The following is a 24,676-nucleotide window of genomic DNA, read 5'->3' on the forward strand; positions in this document are numbered from 1 at the left end:
CTGAAACGACAGACTGACACTGCCACTGATGGGTCACATCTAGGTCCACTGACCCAGAGAGGATACTCTAACTCAGAACTGATCAAACCCAATCTCTCTATGGCTCTCGAAGCAATAAAGGAATGAGAAGCACCGGGGTCCATCAAAGCATACACATCTGAACACCCAATGATGAGATTACCTGACACCACTGTGTTCGACGTGTTAGCCTCCTCCTGTGTCACTGTGAAAATCCGTGCTGGGGCTACCGGATTTCCACCTCGGGAACCTGCTGCTGAAGTAGAGGCTACCCCTCTCCCTCTACCTCTGCCACTAGTCTGAGGCATGACTGGAGCTGCTGGCCGTACAACTGGCTGTACCACACTGCCTGAACTCATCTGCTGGGATGGTGCAAAAGTCATCTGCGGACAATCCCGAGCAATATGCCCTTCCTGTCCACATCGAAAACAAGCTGTAGATCCCAACCGACAAACTCCTCCATGTGGTTTTCCGCATCGTCTGCAGACTGGAGCTGTGCCAGAGCTTGAGCCACTACCTATTCCCAGACCTGACTTCACTTTATTCCAGAACTTACTCTTTGTTCCTCTCGCTCTATCCCATCTTTTACTGCCTGTTGAACCTGAACTGGGGGCCTTAGAACCCGAAGCCTGTGCCTTTGACTGTTTCTGACTATTAGCACTAGCTTCCATCTTCCTAGCTGCATCTATAATAGAGTGAAAACTCTCCTTTTCTGCTGGAAGGATCAAAGAAGAATACCTGGGATGAAGTCTCATGGTATATCTCCTCGCCTTCTTCTGATCAGTATCATAGGCCTGACCCACATACTGAAGCAGATCTAGGAACTTATCTGTGAACTCATCAACAGTCATCTCATCTGTTTGTCTCAACTGTTCAAACTCAATTATCTTCATCTCTCTGGAACTGTCAGGAAAAGCCCACCCTGCAAACTCATTGGCGAACTCTCCCCATGACATGCTGTCCATTCTAGGCTCCACATAATTCTTAAACCATTCTCTGGCCTTCTTGCATTTTATTGTGAAACCTGCCATCTCAATGGCTCTCCTATCATCTGCTCCCAATTCACCGGTGATCATCCTAACTGCTCTGAGGTAATCAAATGGATCATCTCCTGTGTTATATTTAGGAGCATCCAATTTCAAATACTCCGTCATTTGGACTTTACCTCCAGATGAGCTAGGTTCATGTCTGTCAACAACAGGGGCTACTGGTTCTGGTGGTAGGACTGGGTCATTTGACTCTAGGTGTGCTGCACTTGGATGGGTAGGGGAAGATGGATACATAGGATATGGTGGGTAGTAAGGATAAGGCATATAAGGCATATACGGAGGATATGGCACAAAACTCGAGTACTCCGACATACCTCCCATCGGATACTCTGGATAGCCAAAACCTGAGGTCTGAGCACCTCCCTGCGACTCTCCCATGCCTTCCTCAAAACTGCCTATACCCATGCTGTCATCTATCTCCATAGCTTCCCTCCTTTCCTCTGATCTTCCTCCCCTAGCTGTTCCTCTTCTGCTCTCGTCGACAGACCTTCTCGGGTCTATTGACGTACCATCCCTGCTAGATCTCTGAGACCTTGCCCTTGGCAATGCAGGAGGACGAGCAGCTGGTTCATTCTCTGGTGGGACTCCAGTCAATCGAGCTGATCGACGAGTTCCTCGCATCTTTGCTCTGAAAACACAACATATAACATACCACTTTAGCACATACACATCACATATCAATCATACACATACACCTCTCATGGCATATCATAACAGATAGGACTCAAGACCCTATCCTAGTGGACATGAGTTCCTATTGTGCTTGACCACTTCTAACCTGTCTGAGCCCAACACTAACTCTATAGGTCCGATCATGTGAACCTAGGGCTCTGATACCAATCTGTAACGACCCCAAAATGGACCGTCACCGGCGCTAGGATTCAGGTCGGCTTAAGGCCGCCAGAACCCGTAGCAAGCCTGCTATACTCTCTGTGTACCTGTAAACCTCATACATGATCATACATTTTCTGTGAAAATAAAACTCTTTTCTGAACCAAGGCTTAACCTGTGCATGCACTAGCTCTGTACTCTGTACTCATGTACTCTGTACTCTGTATCCCTGACTAGAGCTGGCTCTAGATGGGTTAACTCATACCTGTTAAGCCTGGTTTTCACATACAAGAAAACATATATACATATACAGATCATGTACAAAACATACTTCACTAGGTCAAGCAACAACTATTACATCGCTTTATTATTACATGTCCACTCTAAACTATTACAACTCTCTTTACTCTTTCTGTACTCTGCTGGACTGTCCCTGTACACTGTACACTGAACCTGCAAAACTGGGGTTAAGGGAGTGGGATGAGCTCTATAGCCCAGTGAGTAGAACAGTAAAACATCTCAGTAAAATATGATCTCATGGAATGCACCATATCACAGACAAGCCACATCAAGAGTAAACCTGTCACCACATAGTCCCAGTAACTCTGTGCCAGGGCGTAGAATCGAGCACCTGGTCTTCCTGTCATATATGTATATGTGTATATAACACCTGTGAACTTACCATTGCCAGGGCGTAGTCAAAGGCTCCTGGACTTTACTATATACCTGCCAGGGCGTAGTCAAAGGCTCCTGGTCTTTGTTATACGTGCCAGGGCGTAGTCAAAGGCTCCTGGACTTCCTGTCTGAGACTATTGGATCATTCAGCATTCACTCACATCACCAAATAACAATGCAATGCAACATAGTCGTGAATACTAATGCAATCAACCTATGGCATAAACATGATGCATGAGATATGCTAAAAACAGGTTGTGGTTCCATTAAAAGTCATAAGTTTAGTTCCACTCACCTCTGGCTAACTGGACTGACTGACTCTGCAGGTTTACCTCTGGAGCAGTACTCACTGCTGCTCTCTCTGGTTCCTCTGGTCTGTAACACATAAAGAGTCAAATGAGGGACCAAACTAACTTATCAATACCTCTATTACACTCCCCAAGAACTCACTTAACTAGCCATGCAAAGCATGCAAAAGAAAAGCTGGACAGAACACTTTCGGCGGCAGGTTTGGCGGCCGAATGTCCTCTCCAGAGACGAAACTCAAGCACCTTCGGCGGCACCTTCGGCGGCCGAATCCCCCAAACAGAGCCGAACATGCAAAAACACTCGGGGGCAAGCTGTGGCAACCAAGTCACCATGCAGGAGGTTCGGCGGCCGAATGAACTTTCGGCTGCCGAACCTGAGTTCATCCAGAACTCAGTTTCAACGGCAAACCATCTTCTCCTTCCCCTCAAGCTCTCAAAACATGCATATCTCATCTACTCAACATACATATACTCATGTATATGATCACAGGGGTCCAAAACTATCTAATACCCCAAACAACAAATCAAACATAACACAGAAACATATATTCATGCATATATCCGCAAACCTCCCGTTGAAAACCTAAACATGCATCGCTCTCTTCACAACTCCCATAAAACCTTCAGAAAACATATAAAAACATAGGCAACACATCACTTACCTCCTGGTGAGTGATCTCAACAAAGGAAAACGGATCAACTCTCTTCACCCTCACTAACTCTCCAAAGCTCACTTTTTGCTTCAAAACCTTCACAACTTGGTAAATGAGCAAACTCCTGCATGAGCTGCTCAAAACACTTGCAGATGAGTCATAGAAGACGTGGCTCATTCATGGCAAGAATCTGAGGCCAACATCTGGCAAAAGCCATGACTCAGCTCACTAGCCAACTCATCGTCGGCTGCCCAATCACAGGCAAGACCATGCAACATTCGGAGGCCGAACTTCCCTTCGGAAGCCAAACACTTTCGGCGGCCGAACACACTTTCGGCGGCCGAACTTGGCTCAACTGCATTAGGTCATTTCAACTCAAAACTCACTTCCCTTAACCTTAAAACATCTCATAACCCTTAGAAAACACAACGCCTACCCTTATATAGAATCCCAACACCCCGGATTCCACCAGACATTAGGAATTCCGGTGCCGGATTCTAGCCGGGTGTTACAAATACGGCTCTATTTTGGCCACATCATTTGGTTCGATTACCGGAAATTTCCATTAGATTATCTCCGTTCAATTGGATTAGAAATCGGTCTTTCATTTTCTCTTAAAAAGAAAACTTTTTTTTTTCTCTTTCGAAATGGCTGAGGGATCACGAGATGCTGCTAAAGTTGTTGTTAATAAAGGCGCTATCATTTCTTTCGCTCTTGACAATGGATAAAACACACCCTGTATGGTCAATAAAGCAAATCTCAACAATGAGCACATATTCCAATACATCAAAAGGTTACAGGCTACTCTCGAATAATAAAAAACTCGAGGGGAGGTATCATTTATGACTCCAAGGGTAAGGGAGGACACTTCTATTGATACCCCAAGGACTCGAACAAAGGCAATTCAAACGCAGTCCAAGGGGAAGGCAAAGCTGGAGGAAGAAGAATCATCGGACGAGACTCCAAAGGATATCGACTGGAAGCTAATATAGGTCATACAAAAGTATCAGAAGGAGCGAGAGAAGGATTATGGGCTGGACGATACCTTGCCCCCTTTCAAAAGAGATCTTGGTATAGACATTTCTCGCTAAGTTCAAACTTTCAAGTTTGGACAAATACGACGAAACAGTAGATCTCAAAAGTCATTGGCAATCTTTAGGACAACCATGCGGCTTCAAAGATGTCAAATGATTTCATTGTAACGACCCGAAAACCGGACCGCTACCGGCGCTAGGATCCAGATCGACGTAAGGTCGCCGAGACCCGTAGTAAGCCTAACATACATCCTGCAAACCTGTTAAATCCCATACATGATCATACATATACATAAAACCATAAAATTTTTCTTTCATTTCACCAAGCTTAACCTGTGCATACTCATGTTTATAAACATAAACCTCACACTGGAGCCCTCATCAAATGCTCCAATGGGGTAACATATCATACATTAAGCTTGGTTAACATAAAACATTACATAGATCATGTATATAAAAGGGATTAACCATACATACTAGGGTCAAGCACAATTCTAATCCTCAATATCATCATTACATTACATGACTATTCAACACTTTACATTACAACATTTTCATGTCCACATCTAACTATTACATAAACATGACTTTACTCTTGCTGACATCCTGGTCTATCCCGTACCTGCACACCTGGGGGTTAAGGGAATGTGGTGAGCTAAAAAGCCCAGTGAGCAGAACCATAAAACATTATCATAAGTCATGCTTTCATGGAATGCATCACAACACATACAATTCACATCACGGATGGACTTATCACCAATAATCCTCTAATTCCAATGTGCCCGACCCTCGACGGAGCTCCGCAGGACTTCCTCTTAATAATCACACAATGCCAAGACGCGTGGACATGGGCAGCCTTGGACTTTCATTAATTATCATACATAAATAAATGCCAGGACGTGTGGACATGGGCAGCCTTGGACTTTCATTAATCATCATATATATTGAGGGCTAATGGGTCATCCAACATCCATCCACATCAACAACAAAGAATGCAATGCATCATCTTCATGAATTCTAATGCAATACAACCTAATATAAACATGGCATTCATAATGCATGAAACATGCTAAAAACATTCATTATTTTAAACATAGTTTAGTTCTACTCACCTCTGGCTGACTCTGATCTGCTCTGTAGCAGCTGACTCACTGCTGGGGTCCTCGGTTCCTTTGGGTCCGAACCTACACAGGTGGACTCAAATGAGGGACCAACATAGACAAACATGACTCTAAACAACTCCCCAAAAATCCCCCTAAAATACCTCAAAACATTCATGCAAAATAGGCAAAGGAAGGCTGAACAGGGCACCTTCGGCGGCCGAACCCTCCTCCAAATCCAAAAGTCATGCACTTTCGGCAGCACCTTCGGCGGCCGAAAGTTCTCTCCAGATCCGAAACTCATGCATGTTTGGCGGCCGAAACTGCCCTCCAGAGCCGAAAGTCCAAACTTTCGGGGGCAAGCTTAGGCGGCCAAACATGCCACCACAGGCAGGTTCGGCGGCCGAAAGTGCCTTCGGCTGCCGAACCTGAGTTCTTCCAAAGTGGCAAAACTCAACCTCCACAATGCATTTATGCCTCCCAAACTTTCCAAACATGCATTCAGCTATTCTACAACATGCATACACATACAATCAAACATATAGGGGTCTCAAACTATCCTAAACCCCCAGCAATAACACAAAGCATACCCACATTATACATAAACTCAACATAAACCCTAACACTAAACAACTAACTTAAACATGCATTTCTACCCCATAAACCTTCATAGAACTTGTGTAAAACATACAAGAAGGGTATGATCTAAGCTTACCTCTTGAAGATCGAGAGGAGAAACGATCCTTAACTTGGAGATAGGAGAAATCTAGCTCCTTGGGTCTCCAAGCTCCACAACTTGATCTTAGCTCCAAAAACTTCAAAAACCAAGTAAACACTTGTTAAAACTTGAAAGATTTGAGGAAAATCATCAAAATCAACCATGGAAGGGCATGGACTCACCGTTGACCGAAAATAGGGGAGAAAACTCGCCCATTTTCGGCCATGGGGCCTTTTATAGGTGGCTGGCCAGGCCACCTTCGGAAGCCAAATGTAATACCCGGCTAGATTCAGACATCGGAATTCCTACCGTCCGGGGGAGTTCGAGGATGTCAGAGGTCTCTGGAAGGGTAAGAGAAAGTTTTCTAAAATATTTTCAAGTGTTTTTAAAGGTTTAGCGTAGAAAAGGATTGAGTTTTGAAGAGATATGGCCAAGGAGGCATTTTGCCATGTTCGGCCCCCTAAGGTTAAGTTCGGCCGCCTAAAGTTCCCTAGTTTCGGCCCCCGAAGGTTAAGTTCGGCCGCCGAAGGTTGCATAGTTTTGCATGCGATTCGGCAGCCGAACCTGAGGCGGTTGCTCATCTATAAGGGCACCGAGTGGCAGAAAAAGGAGGAGGTTTCTTCTCTCCTTCTGACCTAGGTGAGGTCTTGATCTCCTTAAAGTATTTTCATGGTTTTTCTTCAAATCTTTCACGGTTGTAATGAGTTTTACCCTTGTTTTGAAGAGTTGTGAGCTTTAAACAAGGTTTTGGAGTTTGAAGCTTTTGAAGCTTGGTTTCTCCATATCTTTGAGTTTGGATCATCTCAGCCTTTGTTCTTCAAGAGGTAAGTGTTGATCCATGGTTCTTATGATGTTTTTATGAGTTTTGTAAAGGGAAAAGGGAGCTAGGCATGAGTTTGCATGAGATGTGCATCATAGGGTTTATGACTCCTTTATGTTTGCTGTGTGTCTTGTGAGCTTGTTTGTTGGAGTTTAAAGTTATGTGAAGCTCCCTTAGGCTTGTTGAAGTGTTTATGCATGTTTTAGAAGGGTTAAATGCATGTGTTGAGGTCTGAACAGGTGATGGAGGGACTGACAGGCGTCCTTGTGCACGAAACTGAGTTCTGGCTAAACTCAGGTTCGGCCCCCGAAAGTCCAAGTTAGGCCGCCGAACATGCCTGACTTTCGTCTCTGGAGGAGACATTCGGCCGCCGAAAGTGCTGCCGAAGGTGCCCTGTCCAGCCTTCCTTTGCTTGTTTTGCATGCATGTTTTGTGATGTTGTAGAGGGTTTTTGGAGAGATGTTCATAGTTATGTTAGAGTATGTTTGGTACCTCATTTGAGTCCTCCACTGTAAGATTGGACCCGAGGAACCAAGGTGTTTAGCAGTAGTAGCTGTTTCAGAGTTAGAGGTAGCCTAGAGGTAGCCAAGTAGAGACTACAGGTGAGTGGAACTAACTGTACTATTTTACATTCAGAAATGACACGAATCTAGCATGATCCATGCATCATAAAATGCCATGTTATGTATTAGGTTGTATTGCATTAGATTCCACGAATATGCTGCATTGCATAAGCTGATATTTGTGTGGATGAATGTTGGATGATCCTTAGCCCTTGATAGAGCACAGATACAGAGTTGTGGCATGAGATAGCCATACCAGGTCGCCCCTGGTTAGTCCAGGTCGCTCCTGGTACTATGAGTGAGACAGCTGGGCTGTCAGATCAGAGCTCAGAGTAGTCCAGGTGAGGCCTAATCGCCCCTGGCACAGTTGGACATGTTATGATATGAGTTACTTCAGAGTAGTCCAGGTGAGGCCTCATCGCCCCTGGCACAGTTGGACATACTATTATGTATGTAGAGGGCTATGGTGACAAGTTCATCCTTGAGATGATATGTTTGTGATGTGATGCATTTCATGAGAGCATGTAATGAATGAACTGTTTTTATTGTTCCTCCTCACTGGGCTCTAGAGCTCATCCCACTCCCTTGACCCCAGTTTTGCAGGTTCTGAGAGAGCTAGGAGAAGTCAAAGTCAGCAAGAGTACAGAGGACAGTTATGCATGAATGTATGTTGTAATAGGATAGTGGACATGATGTAATTGAAAGATTAGTTGTAATGTAATAGATAGATATGTACTGTCATATACTGGATAGACTTATGCTTTCCCTAGTGTCACTGCTATAGTGTGATGTGTGATTCATCCCTTGTACACAATCCTGTTTTACGTTTCTTGATGAGAAATGTGTGAGTTAGGCTTAATGTATGGCTTCGATGAGATACCAGTGGGATGTGTTACAGATTGTATTAATCCCTGGACCACAGCAGATAGTAGTCCCTGGTACAGGCCCTGAGGGCCATTTCAGATTGACATTTCTGAGTAGCAGTGGTTAAGCCTACAGAGTTTTACAGGATTGTGAGTATTGTTTTATATTATGAATGGGATTTATCAGGTACACAGAGAGTATAGTTGGCTGACTACGGGTCCCGGCGGCCTTAAGCCGATTTGGATCCTAGTGCCAGTGATGGTTCGGACCGTTACTGAGGGGTACCGGTTTCCGGGTCGTTACACCAAAGGTGACTCCAAAACTCATGCATGTTCGGCAGCCGAACATGAGGTTCGGCGGCCGAACCTGGATTTCCCTCTATGGTCTTTTTCATTCAAAACTCAATTTCTTTCTTACTTAAAACCATAAAATACATGAAAACATTTTATAAAAACATGATTTTACCCTTCTAGAGGTTTCCGACATCCGAGATTCCACCGGACGGTAGGAATTTCGATACCAGAGTCTACCCGAGTATTACATTCGTATTGTGCCGAGTATTTCTGTCAACACTCATAGGTTTGGCTAAAAAATAGTACCAATATCTGAGTCTAGGTTCAATTTAGAACTTTACACAACTTGCTATGTTATTTAAATTCAATTTTATTATTTGTATACCTCCTAAAAATCTCTCTTCTGACTTGCGAAAGATCAGCCAAGAAGAGGGCGAGCCTTTAAGGTGTTTTATCTCACAGTTCAATGCAGAAGCAATACAGGTAGAAAAATTAAATTATGAGATAGTATGTGAAACATTAAGAAAAGGAATGCGCAACATCAAGTTCATTGGTTCTTCGATCAAGAGTCCTGCCGCTACGTACCAACAGCTAATGGGCAAAGTCTGAAAGTACATAAGGTTGGATGATAGAGCCTGAGCGTTGAGAGAGGACAAAAGGACAAGTCAAAAGCAAAATCGAAAGCCAGAGATGCGAGGATAGGAAGGAGACAAGAAAATGCCACAAGGCGGATTTCGCCATACCACAATCCGAGTGTTAGTCCCACTAAACAAGGTATCTTATACCAGCCCATAAGGCGGGTTCCATCAGGCTATAATTTTGGGTGTTAGTTTCGCTAAATAAGACATCTTATGCTAGGCTACAAGGAGAATTCCGTCAAGCTATAATTTGAGTATTAGTCCCACTAAATAAAGAGTCTTATATTAGGCCACAAGGCATATTCTATCAAGTCATATTCTGGGTGTTAGTCCTACTAAACAAGGCATTTCATGCCCAAGCCATAAGATAAATATCAACTAGGCCATATGACTGGGTGTTAGTCCTGCCTCACAAAAAGTTACTAAGGCATTTCATGCCCAGACCACAAGGCGCGTATCCGCCAGACCACATGTCCGGGTGTTGGTCCCATTATGAGAATTTTCCAAGTTATTTATTTTATGGCCACTAGCTAGGCCAGTGACCAAACGTTATGGTTAGATTTTAACCCCTTAACAATCTTTTAAAGAGATTATTTAAGTCTTGTTTGACGATGGTTGGATGAGGCTTATGAAGGAGTGTAAAGCATATAAACACTTAGTGGAAATAATGACAAGATATTTTCAATAAAATCATGGAAGATTACATAAGAGAAGAATCTTCAAGTTCCTCCTTTCGAGTCTCCATTACATCAGTATTTTCTACATCTACTACATTGTCTACAGAGACCCGGTTGATGGGATTGTACTCAGATTGTCCCTCCTCCTCTTACTCATCCTCATCTCTCCCCCCTCTGGAAAGATGCCATTTATCAAGTAAAGTCCTCAGAAGAAAATCGTTTCACCAGCTCTTTCTTGACAGATTCTTGGTCCTCGATGAATATCTCTCCTCCTCAGGCCACCGTCTTTTGAAGTTCTGCTTCTAGTTCAGGGATCCTAGTAGAGGCAGCCCGGTTCTCCTCAACTTGAGACTACAGCTCCTGGAATTGGTGCTGAAGCATAGCCACTTGATCCTTGGCCATCTTTACCTTATTCTCGAGGATTGACTTTGAAGCGTTTGCCTGGTCCAGGCTCGCTTGGAGCTTGTCCACGCTCGCTTGGAGCTTGTCCACAGACTCCAGCGTCTCTTTTATGGTACCCTCCACTTCATCAATCCAAGCCTTTACTCTCAAGCACTCCTCTTGCAGAAGACTTTTATACATCTCTTGTGCCCCGAACTCTCATCTCAGAGTCTTGTTCTGCTCCTTGGTCATGTACGCACAGAGAACACTCTCCATTGCGGAGTGGATTATGTTGTCGTAGAGATCGTCGGTCTCGATGACATTCAGGCGATGACAGTCTTCGAGCCTCAAGACATTCTTTGCAATAAGGATATATAGGCGGGGCTCTTCAAGAAGAGAGGCAGTTTGAGTCAGAGTCAGCGCTAAATGTTGGATGCCCTGGGGCCATAATGCTTCAACACTAGCATCATGAACAAGGACTGCCATAGGAGTATCCCTAGAAGAAGACTCGGGCTAAGAGGGGGTTGTTTCCTCAATTGCAAGTGTAGGAGGGGGGAAGAGCTATGATTATCTCCTCTACCCGACGAGCCCGTTTGGGAGGTGGACCAGATGTTTTAGCAACAGCTTTACCCTTGCGGGCAGCGCGAGCTTCCTCGACAAACTTGTTCTTCTTTCCAGCCATTTCTGCACAGAACAAAACATGATTAAGCAAGGCAGTTCTAAAAATAAAGAAAGTTGGAAGAAAAAGTACCATGCTTTAAAGCACGGGAAGGGTTTTCCCGAGGGCTATGGAGACTGGGCGGGTGAGGAGCTCTAGCCTGTTCCACCTGAAAATGGCTCTGCCAAGACAAGATGGCATTCCTCATCACCATGTTGATGTTCACCCTCTAAGCTGAAGCCATCCTCTGGAGAAAGTCTAAAGCCTCTTCCTTGTACCTTCGCGGCTGAATTCCATCTTTTCTCAGCTCCACATATATGTTTCAATTGGCACGGAGAGGACCAAAATCCCCAGATACTTTGTGACGGAGGATAAAAAACTTGTTCTTCCAGCAATTCAAGGTGAGGATAACCAGTCGAAGAGTGTCTAGCATTTCTTTCCACTAAAGAGCCAGGACTCTTCATTCTTAAGCGTACTCAGCTAGTACAGTTAAGAGAAGAGCGCTATGCTCAGCTCAATATTATTGTTGAAGTAGACAAATCAGAATGCCACCAAAATTCTCTAGTTATTAGGGTGCAGTTGGGTGACCGAAAGCCTGTGAAAGCGGAGGATTTCAGTAAAAAATGGGTCTATGAGAAACCGAAGACCCGCCTTCAGTTGTTGTTCATACACCATAGTGGCATCCTCCGCAGAAATCTGGTCATCTACGCAAACGCTCGGACATGGAGTGAAGACGTGAAAAATTTCTCGAGAGATGCGGTATTTGTCGTGAAGATATTCTATATCTTTCTCGATTAGTATGGAAGGAATGTCATTGATCATGCTGCCTTCACTTTCATGGACCGCCCTTAGCGAAACGATGGGAGGCAAAGCATAAATGGGGTCGTCGGAGGAAGAGCTTGAGGCAAAACTTCCACCAGAAGAAAAGAAAAAAGTATTCCTATTCATTACTATGAAAGAAAAAGCGAATAGAAGTTACCTTGGGAGCTCTATAAATAGAAAAGAGGAATGGTCGAGCCTTTCCTAAAGCACAAAAGTCATATGTAAGCAAAAGTGACATTTGGAGGAGAAGTAGTGTTTTTATACGATGGTTTCAACGGCAGGTTTTGAATGCAGCTCATAGAACAAGACAATCATTATTTAGGGGTAAGAGCAGGTAAAGCGACATGAGCAGGAAATAATCAATCTAAGTGAGCTATGTGTCCCATATCGTGAAGACAATTGTCACATTCAAATCTGAAGAATCGAAAACCACCACGGGAACCTTTAGTGTATCACAACAATCGCCCAAAATAAGTTATGAGTTGTTATCATAAGACAGAAATATGTGATAAGAGTCTGATAAGTCGACACGCAGTCCCACCCGTAGAAAGGAAGACTCAGATACTATAGTATCCGATTTTTTATCAAGACTCACCCTCCCCTGCAAAAATTGAAAGTTTAGGGTTTATAGTTTAGTTTTCACATAAAGTTACTGTTAACGTGTATAATCTAGCAGATCCCTGTTACGCCTATAATCGTACGATCTCCTGTCAATTAGCTGGCGCCAGTTGAATTTTCATAAAACACTATAATTAATACTATCTTCTTACAATATAAAAGTTAATGATTGTAGAGATAAAAATACGTAATTTTTATATAATTATTTTTGAGTTCTAAACATTACATTACACTAACCCTAACCCTGCTCTGCACTTTATTGATTTAAGTGTCGAGCTGCTGCCAATTACCTCACGTTTTTTTTTTTTTAGGTTGACTAATCGGAATACAGTTCTATTTTGACGATGGATATAATTTATTATTTTTTTAATAATACTTCAATAAAATATTAAACAAATTAGGTAGTATTTTGAATGTATATTTAAAGGAGATGTTTTATAATTAATATTAAATATGTAGTTGGTAAAATAATTAATTAAGAATTGAATTATTGGTGGTTCAAAGGTCTAAAGCATTGTGGATGAGTAGTGAATGTGATTGAAATAGCACGTAAGCTTACGCACATAGTAATATAAATTAATTGAAACGCACATAGAATTATTTAAATTATGTCATAATAACAATAATTTTTTATTAAAATATATGGATAAATAAGAACAATAAGAATAAAAAGTCGACAAAAAAGAAGTACGAGTCGTCAGTTTTCGTATTTTGTGTGTCTTTTTCTTTTAGATATTTTGTCCAGTTAATTTATTTATTAATATTGTGAAATTGTGCTTAATAAATATTTTATCAATACATTGATATTCTTATAAATGTAATAATTTTTTCATAAATAAATAAATAAAAGAGAATAGAAAAGAAGACGTAGGTGCATTACATGTGCCTAATAAAATACCCAAAAAGATGACACAATTGAAACGTCACCTTACAGCCCACATACAGCGTGTAAACAAGAAAAGCAAACCCAACTGCCGTTGACGCCTCCCTCTTCTCTCTGCCTTCCAAATAATCAAAGTCTTCTCTCTTCTCCATTTATATATCTCAATTCTCTTCTCATCTCAAAAACCACACACAACTACCCATTACCCATTTCTATTCTCTCTCTCTCTTAGCCAATTTCTCCATTGATTTCTCTATCTTCAGCTTAAGATGCAGCAAGCAATCCCTTACAAATCATGGGTGCCGCTTTACACCACCACCACCAACCCTCTAACACGGCCACCACCGGCTCTTACTCTTAGCCGCACCACGGCTAATGATAATGAACAATTCTTAAAAGGGTCGAAAAACATGGTGAGTATGGTGCAAGAGAATGCGATTATAGTGTTTGCTAGGCGTGGGTGCTGTATGAGCCATGTAGTGAAGAGGTTGCTATTGGGTCTTGGTGTGAACCCACCAATCTATGAGATTGATGAAGAAGATGAGATTAGTGTTTTGCAAGAATTGGAGATGATTGTTAATAAAATTGTTGGAGGTGGAAATGATAATGTTAAAAAAGTGCAGCTTCCTGGTGTTTTTATTGGTGGAAAGTTGTTTGGAGGATTGGATAGGCTTATGGCTACTCATATTTCTGGAGAATTGGTGCCTATACTGAAAGAAGCTGGAGCTTTGTGGCTTTGATTCTTGCAGTTTTGATCTCTTCTAACTTCTTTTTTTCTTTTGTTTTCTTTCTTTTACCCTCTTTTGCTTTCTGATTGCTGCAGTTTAGTTCTCAAGAAATGGAGGATTAGTTATTTTTGGGTTTTAGATTTCAGATTGTAATTTTGCTAGAAAGAAAGAAAAGAAATACAAATTCCCATATCTCCAACACGATTTGTGGAATTTAAGCTTTCTGGGATACTATAAATATTTCCCTTTTTTGTGATTTTATTTGTATATGGAAGTTTCAAATACTTGGTGTATGAATTAAGATAATCTGAAATATAATTAAGTAAAGATTAATTAGTCTAATTTGGATAGATAATATATTAATATATTATTCATCTGAAGAAAGTTTGAGTTTCTATACCGCTAATCTCTAAAAAAATAAAGATTAATTATGTTATTAATTGAGAAATATTTCATAAATATTGATATTTTTTATTTTAATTAAACTTTAAATTTTCAATTTTTTTGCATTCATCGGTTAATGATTGGACTAAATTTAAAAATCTGACTATTTAATCAGCCAGTAAGTAATAGTATTGAAAATAATAATAACAGCTGTTTCCAGGCATTTTAGGGTTAGCAAATTAGGGTTGGAAAAGAAGAAGCTTTGTTCTGTTTGGATCACATGGAAACTAAACTTATTAACATGAATAGCTTTGAGACATCACTAACATGTTAGATTTAGATAATGTCATACTCATGTCACTCTCATTAACAGCTAATGCCTAATGGTTATGATATTAATACTTCATCCAATTAGGCAGATAATATTACAAAATCTCACCAACTTTTTGCTTCATTGGATATAGCCATGGACAAATTTCATCAATTATGAATTCAAAATGAAAATGAAAATCAAAATCAAAATAAAATAAAACCCAAATCCAATCCCATCTCAGACAAAATTATGATTGAAAACAAGATTAATTAGAATCTGTCTTCAGGCTTCCAGTTGAAAGATGAACAAAAGGGTGAAGCTATGTAATGAATAAGTAGCAGTGGAAACACAAGAAGTAAGAATGCACAAGTGAGGGATTCAAACTGTATCTAACCATGAATCCAAAATCATCCAAAACTTTAGACTTGGTTACAGGCTGAAAGGAAGATGATTGAATTTCACGGTGGGCAGTCTGATAAATTGGACATCATCGAGCCCATCATCTAGTTTGGCAGAAAGTGGTGTTGATTTCAAAGAACCCAGGGTGTTTCTTGTATGTTTTGGCAGATGTACAGAGGCCTCTTTTTGGTGCACAGGGGCAGCAGCAAACGTGAACCCAGAAGAATCAAGCAGCTTTGTCTCACTAAATGAGTCGAGAAGCATATCCAGTTCTGCCTCAGCAGCTCAGGCCTGAAATGTGGATAGTTTCTTCTTGGGTTCTGAAACAGAAACCACTTTGAATTCTGTTGGGCGCTCCAGCATGGCAACAAGAGGAAAGAAAGCAAACATATGATAAGCTAAGCCAGGGAAAAAGAATAACAAAATAGTGGTAGGAATATCGGCATTGACATAATGATAAATGCCTACACTCCAAATCACTGGGCAACTTCAACCAAAGATTCCATGTTTCAGTTTCATTTTCATTTCCTGTTGAACCTACAGAATTCACATGCTTTTGATATCCGATAAAGGTTCACAGCCAGTAAGCAACACACCTATCTATAGAGTTCTAGGGAACGATCAAACAAGAAATTGATCTCACAAGTTTCCATTAAACTATGATTGCGTACCTCACCTCCTTTCCTTTATCAACTTTGTTGGAGAAAAGAAGTTGAGACATATCCCTTATCAATATTAACACATCTCATACAGCTTTTGGCCTTTCCAGGTAATTGCAATTGCAAAAGTTAAAGTGCAGCATAACATTTGTTAAACTTGTAAAATTGTAATGCAATCTAGAGTTGAGCGCAAATTCTCATCCTAATATGATGAGCATAAAGTTCCAATACAAATTATGAAGCCAACATGTTAATTTCCATTAAATTTGATGAGCTTAAAGTTCCAATACAAACTATATGGCTTCTTGATCATGTTGGCTGTTCAACTATCTTAGGGAATTCAAAAAAATGATTTGTTGGAAACGAAGTACAATGAATATGTATAATAAAGTAGTTGAGCCTCAAAGTAAGATCCGGGAACCATATCTGCTGATATGTTAATTTGCATTAAATTATCTCATCATATGATGCTGCTGCCCAAAGGCAGAATGTCAATTCTAAGCTGTGATATCAGGCATAATCTCAAGTCAAATAAGAATTCCTATTACAGAGACATCAATTAAGGCAAGTGGGGTTGCTCTAAGAGAAATATAGAAACTTAACAGAGCTAAATTCTTTTCACGACGCTTAAGACGTTGCTCTTACTTGATTTCAAGGATAGCATCTACCTTGAGGCCTGCTTCATTTTCATGACACTTAAGACATGAGTGTTGAATCCCACATCCGGTTGTGGAAAGGGGTAATGTGCCCCTTATATGAGCCATAGTCAATCCTCCCCTTGAGCTAGCTTTTGGGGTGAGTTAGGTCTGGCCCAAATTTAACATGCCATCAGAGCCTCCCCATCCGATGTTGGGCCTCCCATAAATGTGTCACGCACCAATAAAATTCTGGGCGCGAGGGGGTGTGTTGAATCCCACATCGGTTGTGGAAAGGGTAATGTGCCCCTTATATGAGCCACAGGCAATCCTCCCCTTGCGCTAGCTTTTGGGGTGAGTTAGGTCTGGCCCAAATTTAACAATGAGTTATCCCATTAGCACTCACATGATCACATCCAACATATAACTTATATAGCAGGGGGGACAACGACAAAGGAGAGAATTAATCACCGTCCAGAATTAACAGGCATGTAAAGCAGCTGTATGCTTCAAAGTTTTTGAATCACTAGATTCCTTCTTTTCTCAGTTACAATATCTTATTATCATTAAAAGGGAATTGTAAGTAACCAATTACCTCAGTCACAGCTGTTTCATTCTCTACAACAAAATCATCATCCCCAATCCACGATAGAATGCTCTCTTCCCTGACTGATAGAAAGACCCTACTACAAGTTTAAAGTCCCCTGTGACAGTGATACACCAAAAATTTCATGCCATGTATCAACAAAGTTATCAGAAAAAAGAAAGAAGAAAAAAACAACAATAGAATGGCCTCAGTGGTGAAGCCATCTAAACAAAAAAAAAGAACAGACATATAGTCAAATGTCTAGATTAGCTAATCAGGACTCTTTAACAAATTCAGAGGCTTTAATTGATGGTCTTCAGAACCTGAATCGAATTCTTCCTCATAACGATCCCGATTTGAAGGGAGACCAGACTGGGGAGCTTCTCCTTAGCTTGCTTCCACCAATGCCTTATTTCCAGTTCCCGGGAGTTTTGATTTTGGAGCAGAATGGAGCTTTTTGCAATGGGTTAGCGAGTGAGCCCTCTTCGATTTTGCTAATGCATTTGCATCCATTATTGAAAAATAAACATATTGAGTTCACCACTGCCACAACATATAAAATAAAAAATTAACCTAAATGCTTTACTTCAGTATGAAATTTGAAATTTCAGTTTGAACATCTGAACAACAAAATCAAACACATTAAACGGACAAGAAAGACACGAAATGGTTAAAATGGAGCTCACTTAGGTTAGTTCCGCTAAAGCAAAACTAGAGAAGAAGCCTTGACGGAGTAAATTGGGTAATCGTACATGGATTTTGAGGGACTGCGAGAATCGAATGCTTTGCGCCAGAAATAATGATATCTGGCGTTTCAGCACACAAGTAGACGACGAAGTGTTGTTGGGCTGGTGCCTCTTTCACAAGCCCAGCTTTGAAGAGGCATCATGCTTAAACACGGCTCCACAATTCCAGAAAATATAGGAGTTTCCAACCCATGAATGCTCCAAGAAGCAAACCTTTTTCCTTTAAACAGATCCTTCGGGATATTAAATTTTTATTAATTAAAGATAAGATGGAATACTTTTCTTAATCAATTTCTATAATCATTATAACCTTTTTCTTGTTGGAGTAATTATAGTGGAAGATACATGTCTTCACCATGCCAGGTTTTAAATTAGCTAGTGAATATGCTTTGAACAAGTTGTAGTATTTTCTTATTGCTTCCTTGTGTAAATGCATATACATGCAATAATATATCAATCATTAACAATGGATAATCACCATTCCAAATCCTCATCAATCTATAACTTCTTTTTTCTTAGTGGAATTTCAGTGCTCATAAAGAATTTGATGGTTCTTCTGAATACTTAATAATTCTGTTTATGTTTTGATTATGAATACTTAATTCTATGATTTGGGCATTAATGCTCTCTTTCTCTCTAAAACACACACATATACTTAAAGGTGAAATGAGAGGTTTGCTATAATTTCCCTTTGAAGAGAACAGGTAGGGACCCTCCATTTCCATGGAGGGAGAGAGGAATTGAAGTGGGATGAGCTTTAACTTTGCTTTCAAAGCCAAAAGGAGAATCTTTAATCTTCTTATATATTATATATTGTTGAAATGGGTACATTGTCATTTGATTGAATTATCACATAGTGGTGGTCTCTTTCAATGTTTCTAGGAGAGGATATCCACTGCTTCAAGCAATGTTAGGACAAGGCAGTTCCAGTTTCAGATATTCTTATTCCTTTTTTCTTTTATAAACAATATTAAAGCATGTTGCCGTTCCAACAATAATTAAATGTATATTCATACAAATCGATGATTTTAACTCGACCGGTTTAAAAATAGCATATTCCCTCCTTATAATTTTTATTCACTTTATCTCAAAATTATTTTTCATTTTTTTATATAAATTAATTATTATAATTATATTTTATTTTATTTTTAAGAAATTTCTCAAAATATTAAAAATTTAATAAAAAAAATTATCCTGTGTAAAAAAATAAAATAAACAAAAATATGAGACGGGAGAGTATTATTTATATTAACTCTCATAAAATACTAAAAAAAATTGAAAATTAATCATGTGATTAATATGAATAGACTGAATTCCGGTCCTTTTAGATTAATTTTAAAAAGATCACTCCAATACAAATCATGAAATTAATTTAAATCTAATCCCAAATGATTTATATTTAAACTACTTTGTTTATTTACGAAAAATAATTTACATTTAAAAAGTATTTTTTATAAAAAATATTTTATATATTTTCTAACAAAATAACTTATTTTTTATTATTTAATTTTAATTTAAAAATAAAATATATTACTAAATTTATATATAAATATATCAATACAATTTTCAAAGTATAAAAAATATTTTTTTTTAAAAAAGAGAAAAATATAACTTAAAATTTTCTTTACTCATAAAAATATTTTTCGTTGATTATTTTTTTAGTAACTCAAATAACAATATTTTCCATTAATTTTTTTAGTAACTTGAGAAAAATGTTAAAAATATATTTGGCGAAATAAAATGAACCTTAGATGCTCAATAATTAATTTGAAGAAACTTTAAATATAAATATATAGATATGAACCCTAAAAAAAACCCATAAGCCTAAACTAATCTAATGTAAACTTCAAAGTCATAGTCAACAAATGATAGCTACATACTCCTATACTATATCTTTTCAAATTGACCAAAAGTAGCCATACATGTAAGAAAGAGATGATGAGAGGGAAAGAGGGAAATGGGTAAATGATAACAAAAACAACAAGGCATTATCATGGATCCACTAGGTGACATTTACAAACTTTAAGTCTCTTCTCAAACTCTCCATATAGTGTCTTCATATGTGAAGGTTGAATCATTCATTGAAAACTATTTGTCTTCTTCCATATTCAAAATGCTTAGATACTGTCACCAACTCATTAAAGGACGAAACTTTTGCTAGACAAGTTGTCCACCATCTTCACTTGCCATGCATTATTTTCTGCCAAGGTGGAAAAAGCTACATCTAGCTTCTCTTCCCTTATGCATTAATCTAATTAATCCTAGAAAAAATGTGCATAGACCTCTGCAGAATTTAGACTTCTTATTTGATTTGTTAGTTGAAAAGAAATTAATGTTAAAAATATATATATAATTACCCATTTACATATTTAAACTTTTAGGTAATCAAGTGATTTTTTTACATTATCATCAAAGATTCTCGTATTATAAGGTTTAGAATTCAAATTTTTACCACTATAAAAAACAGTCTAAAGCAGCATTATAGGCTGTTGTATTATATACTTTAATTGAAGTCATAAGTTAATATTAACCATTTGAAAATAAGTGTATCTTTCTCAATTATCATAGTATAAAAAAGTAGTTACTTTTTTCGCAACTGTAATACTCGACTAAATTCCAATATCGGAATTCAAACTTTCAGTTGGAATCCGGAATCTCAAAACTGATAATTTTAGAAGGGTAAAATGAGTTTATAAAATAAATTTTAAATATTTTATAATGTGTTTAAAAATAATGTTTTAGAAAAGTTTTAAGGTTTGACTACTAAACCTTCAGGTTTGGCCGCCGAAGATGGCTTTTCAGTTTACCTATAAATAGGGCTTTAGCCCGAAAATAGAGAGAAATTTTTCTCCATTTTAAGACAGAGGTGAGTTCCACATACTTTCCCTGATACTTTTGAGTTTTACTTCTTAAATCGTTTGCAAAAGATTCACTTTTCTTCCTTTTTGGTTGTGAAGATCAACATCTGAGATTAAGAGCTTGAAGTTTAAGTTTCTCTCAATAATTTTTCTTTTTCTTCCCTTTTCTTTGTTGTTTGATCCTCCAAGAGATAAGTTCATATTCCTTTGAAATCTTAACCTTCTTTTTCAGTTTTATCCTAGAATGCATGCTATTAGAATCCATCTTTTATGGCATGCAAGTTTTGATATTCAAGGTGAGGATAAATATATGAATGGAATATATAAATTTTTTTTTTAATCTCTTTGGGTTGGATGTGGTATGTCGTGTGTTGTATGATGTGTTTGAGGGCTTCTGAAGTTATTGGTTGTTAGTTTGAGCTTAGTTTAGCTGTTACCTGTGAATTTGATTGCGTTTTGAGGGTCGTTGGCTGAAGCAGAATCAGGTTCTGCATTGCAGAAGAATCCAGATTTAACCGTCAAACCCGCCTGTAAAGGCTGTCCTTCAAACCGCCTAACATGCCTCCGAAAGTTTGTCTTTCGAATCTGTAAGAGAACTTTAGGCCGTCGAACTTACCGTTAAAAGTTTCTTGTCCAGCCATTTTCATATCGTGTCGTACATGCTTTCTTATATGCTTTTAGGGATTTCTTGAAATAGTTTTAAGAGTTGTAAAAGTTATGTTTTGTTATTCATTTAAATCCATATGTATAGAATCAGACTTGAAAAACTGTAGAGCCAGCAGTAAGACAACTTCTTCATATCTAGGCTTGTGTCAACTAGAGATGAGTGGAATTAAACTAAACTATTATTTTAAAGAAATCAAAAAGTCTGACCATGCGCTCATGCATCATGAATGTCATGTGTGTATGATTAGGTTATTTTACATTAGAATTTACGAATATGATGCATGACATAATTAATTATTATTGAGGATGGATATTGGATGACCCATTAGCCCTTAACATATTATATAATGTATGATAGATATGAAAGTTCAGGTCGAGACCTATTTTATGCTCCTGACATTATGTAAGAGAAATATCAAAGTGTCCATTCTACTGGCCTGACATTGTGGATATGTTATATTATATTTAAGAGAAAGTCCTGAGGAGTACCCATTGTAAGCCGGACACTATTGAAATTATGGAAGGTTATTGGTGACAAGTTCATCTTGAAGTGAATTTGTTTGTGTTATAACGTATTTATACAATCATATGTTTTATTAAAATATTTTATATTTATGTTTCTGCTTACTAGACTCTAGTAGTTTATCCTTTTCCCCTTAACCTCAGATTGCAGGATCAAAGTTAGCTTAGGAGGTCAGCAATATCCTATGGTATAGCTTTTATGTAATAGTATAGTTATGGACATGTAATGTATCATGGATTAAAATTATGTTTTGTCCGAATTTTATTTTATGATCCCTTATTTATGATTTTATTTTTATAAAAGTTTTAAATTTAAGAGACATATAATGATGACTATATTAGAGCATTTGATGAGAATTTTAATATGAGTTTATATTTTCAGTTATGTGTGTATGCACATGTCGTGTTTTGTTTAATGAAATAAAAATATTTTTTTATATTTTTAAGATTATGGTTGGGATTATATCAGATATAACAGGAGGTACGATAGACTTATTACGGGCTCTAATAATTTAAATCGATTTCAATTCTAACGTCGGTAGCGATCCGATTTTCGGATCTTTGTAACAACAGATAAAAAGTGACTAAAATTATAATTTTATTAAATATAAAATAAATTTTTATTAAAAAATATTTTTATATATGGTAAAAAATTAAATTAATTTTGTGAATTTTATATTATTATCAAACTCTTAATAGTATTAAAACAGTAATTTCATAATTATGATTATGCTGTGGAGCATCTTTATTTTATTTATTAAATAAATATTCACACTTAATTTAAGGGATGTGATGGAGATATAAAATTATTCTTAGAAGACTTAGCTATTTTATTAAAGTTGTAGATTAATTAAGGTTTTTTTTTTTTTTTGACAGTTTGAAGGTAAAAAATAAAAGGTAAATGCTTTCCTAGAGAGAGAAGCTAACATTACCAATATCTTCAATGAATATTCAAATCAACTTTTCTTTTTTTCTTTATGTCTTTAAAAGTTTGGTTGGATTAGATTTAATGATCCTTTCTGTAATGTACATGTGTATCACAAATAAGAAAAGAAAGTTATAAAGAAAAACGAGGAGAAAACATAAATAATCAGAAAAATAACATGCTTCACATAAAAGCATATATTCTCTAACTTTTCATATAGCCAAAGCATGTGGGTTTCTGTTGGATTCCTAGATCCAAAATCTCTGCTTGTCTTCATCACAATTCAAATCAATCTTACCCAAAAAATAAAATTCAAATTTAAGTTTAATTTCAAAATGTCATAATTTCTTCTATATTTACATAATGTAAACCATCTCTTGAAATCAGGAATTGGGACATTGTAAATGTAAATCATCTTTTGATATAGGAAACACAAGCTTGTGAAGATTTCTTTGAATTGCACAAAGAAATTATAAAGTAATAATTGGGTTCAATTTTCTTAACTAAAAGACAAGCAGAGAAACAAACATACCCATGGTGACAACATTTTGCTTTTCCCTATATAAATCTATATATGGTTTCTAATCGGTTTAAATTAGCTAACTTTTTTTTATTTATGCAATCAATTTCTTCAAAGAGAGAGACTTTTTTTCTTTAATTTTACGTTGAGAGAGAGAGAGAGAGAAAGAAAGGGAGAGAGAGGATTAATTAAAACTTTGATGTAGGGTTAGTATAAGAATCCCATGAGACATTGAAAGTTGAAGCCTTTGAGGGAGAAGTGTTGGAGAAGGAGAGAATATTCTAAGGCCGCCACAGTTCAACAGCTAAATTCCAAAGGATTAAATAATAAACTAACTTAGAAAGCAAAAACATGATTAGATTATGATTAAGGGTTAACAGGAAAAGTCAGCCCACAACCAGACGACTGCTCATACTTCCAAAAATTCACTGCCTTTGTCAGCTCTCTGTCTCTTAGACCTCCTCCCTATACTTTACTAATTAATCTCTCATTAATATTCAAATTACTTCATTAATTTATTAATTAGCTGTATAATACTTCAGCTTCCCAAATAGTAATAATATTCCGCTTTACGCCTTCAACGTTATCTTAGGCTTTATTTGGCTAGAGGTAATTCAGTTAAAAAATTTAAAATTCTCAAAAAATATAAAAATTATTTCTTTATGAAATTGATTAAAAACCATTTTTTAAAATTAATTAAGGATTAATAATAGAAGGGCAAGTGGGTAACATATCTGGGCATATTGAACTGGGGAATGCCATGGTCCTACTGTCATTAGGACGATTATTCCCTTTTATGTGTTATATTTTCGTCGTTTCCTTTGGATTTTTTACCTTCCTCGACAGTTGGGCACGTGCATGTTATGGATGCACGTGCATGCCAGATTTTGCAAAATGAGACCAAGATTTCCATCAAGCAAGAGCTCAAAAAAATGAAATCAAATTAATTAGCAGTTAATTATAGTTTAATAAGGGAGATAGGATGATTTGAAAAATAGAAGAACAAAAAGCAAAGAAATTATGGGATAATCATTCCAAATGGAAAAGGCATAGAGACTGGCTTTCCCAACCTCATCATATGTGTCATCATGCACCTCTCTCTCACTCTCTCTCTCTCTCTCCATGTCCCAAC

At 38.0% G+C, this 24,676-nt stretch overlaps 1 protein-coding gene and 1 long non-coding RNA gene across 6 annotated transcripts; one reads left to right on the forward strand and one right to left on the reverse strand.

The window, feature by feature from the left end:
* Nucleotides 1-13,713: 13,713 nt before the first annotated feature.
* On the forward strand, nt 13,714-14,587 carry LOC110629449 (glutaredoxin-C9). The gene has a single exon (XM_021776421.2). The coding sequence runs from the start codon at nt 13,873-13,875 to the stop codon at nt 14,341-14,343; it is 471 nt and encodes a 156-aa protein (XP_021632113.1). The 5' UTR covers nt 13,714-13,872; the 3' UTR covers nt 14,344-14,587.
* A 626-nt stretch (nt 14,588-15,213) lies between these two features.
* On the reverse strand, nt 15,214-18,364 carry LOC110629629. Of its 5 annotated transcripts, none has more exons than XR_006348306.1 (4): nt 17,994-18,364; nt 17,631-17,850; nt 17,317-17,531; nt 15,214-15,771 (listed from the first exon to the last, which is right to left on the reverse strand). It is a non-coding gene; the product is annotated as an uncharacterized LOC110629629 (long non-coding RNA). The 5 variants fall into 5 exon arrangements; XR_006348307.1 differs by having other exon boundaries at nt 15,214-15,747; nt 17,994-18,362; XR_006348308.1 differs by having other exon boundaries at nt 17,317-17,390; nt 17,994-18,357.
* Between the last annotated feature and the right edge of the window lie 6,312 nt (nt 18,365-24,676).

Source organism: Manihot esculenta, chromosome 13 (assembly GCF_001659605.2).
Source record: "Manihot esculenta cultivar AM560-2 chromosome 13, M.esculenta_v8, whole genome shotgun sequence".
Taxonomy (NCBI): Eukaryota; Viridiplantae; Streptophyta; class Magnoliopsida; order Malpighiales; family Euphorbiaceae; genus Manihot; species Manihot esculenta.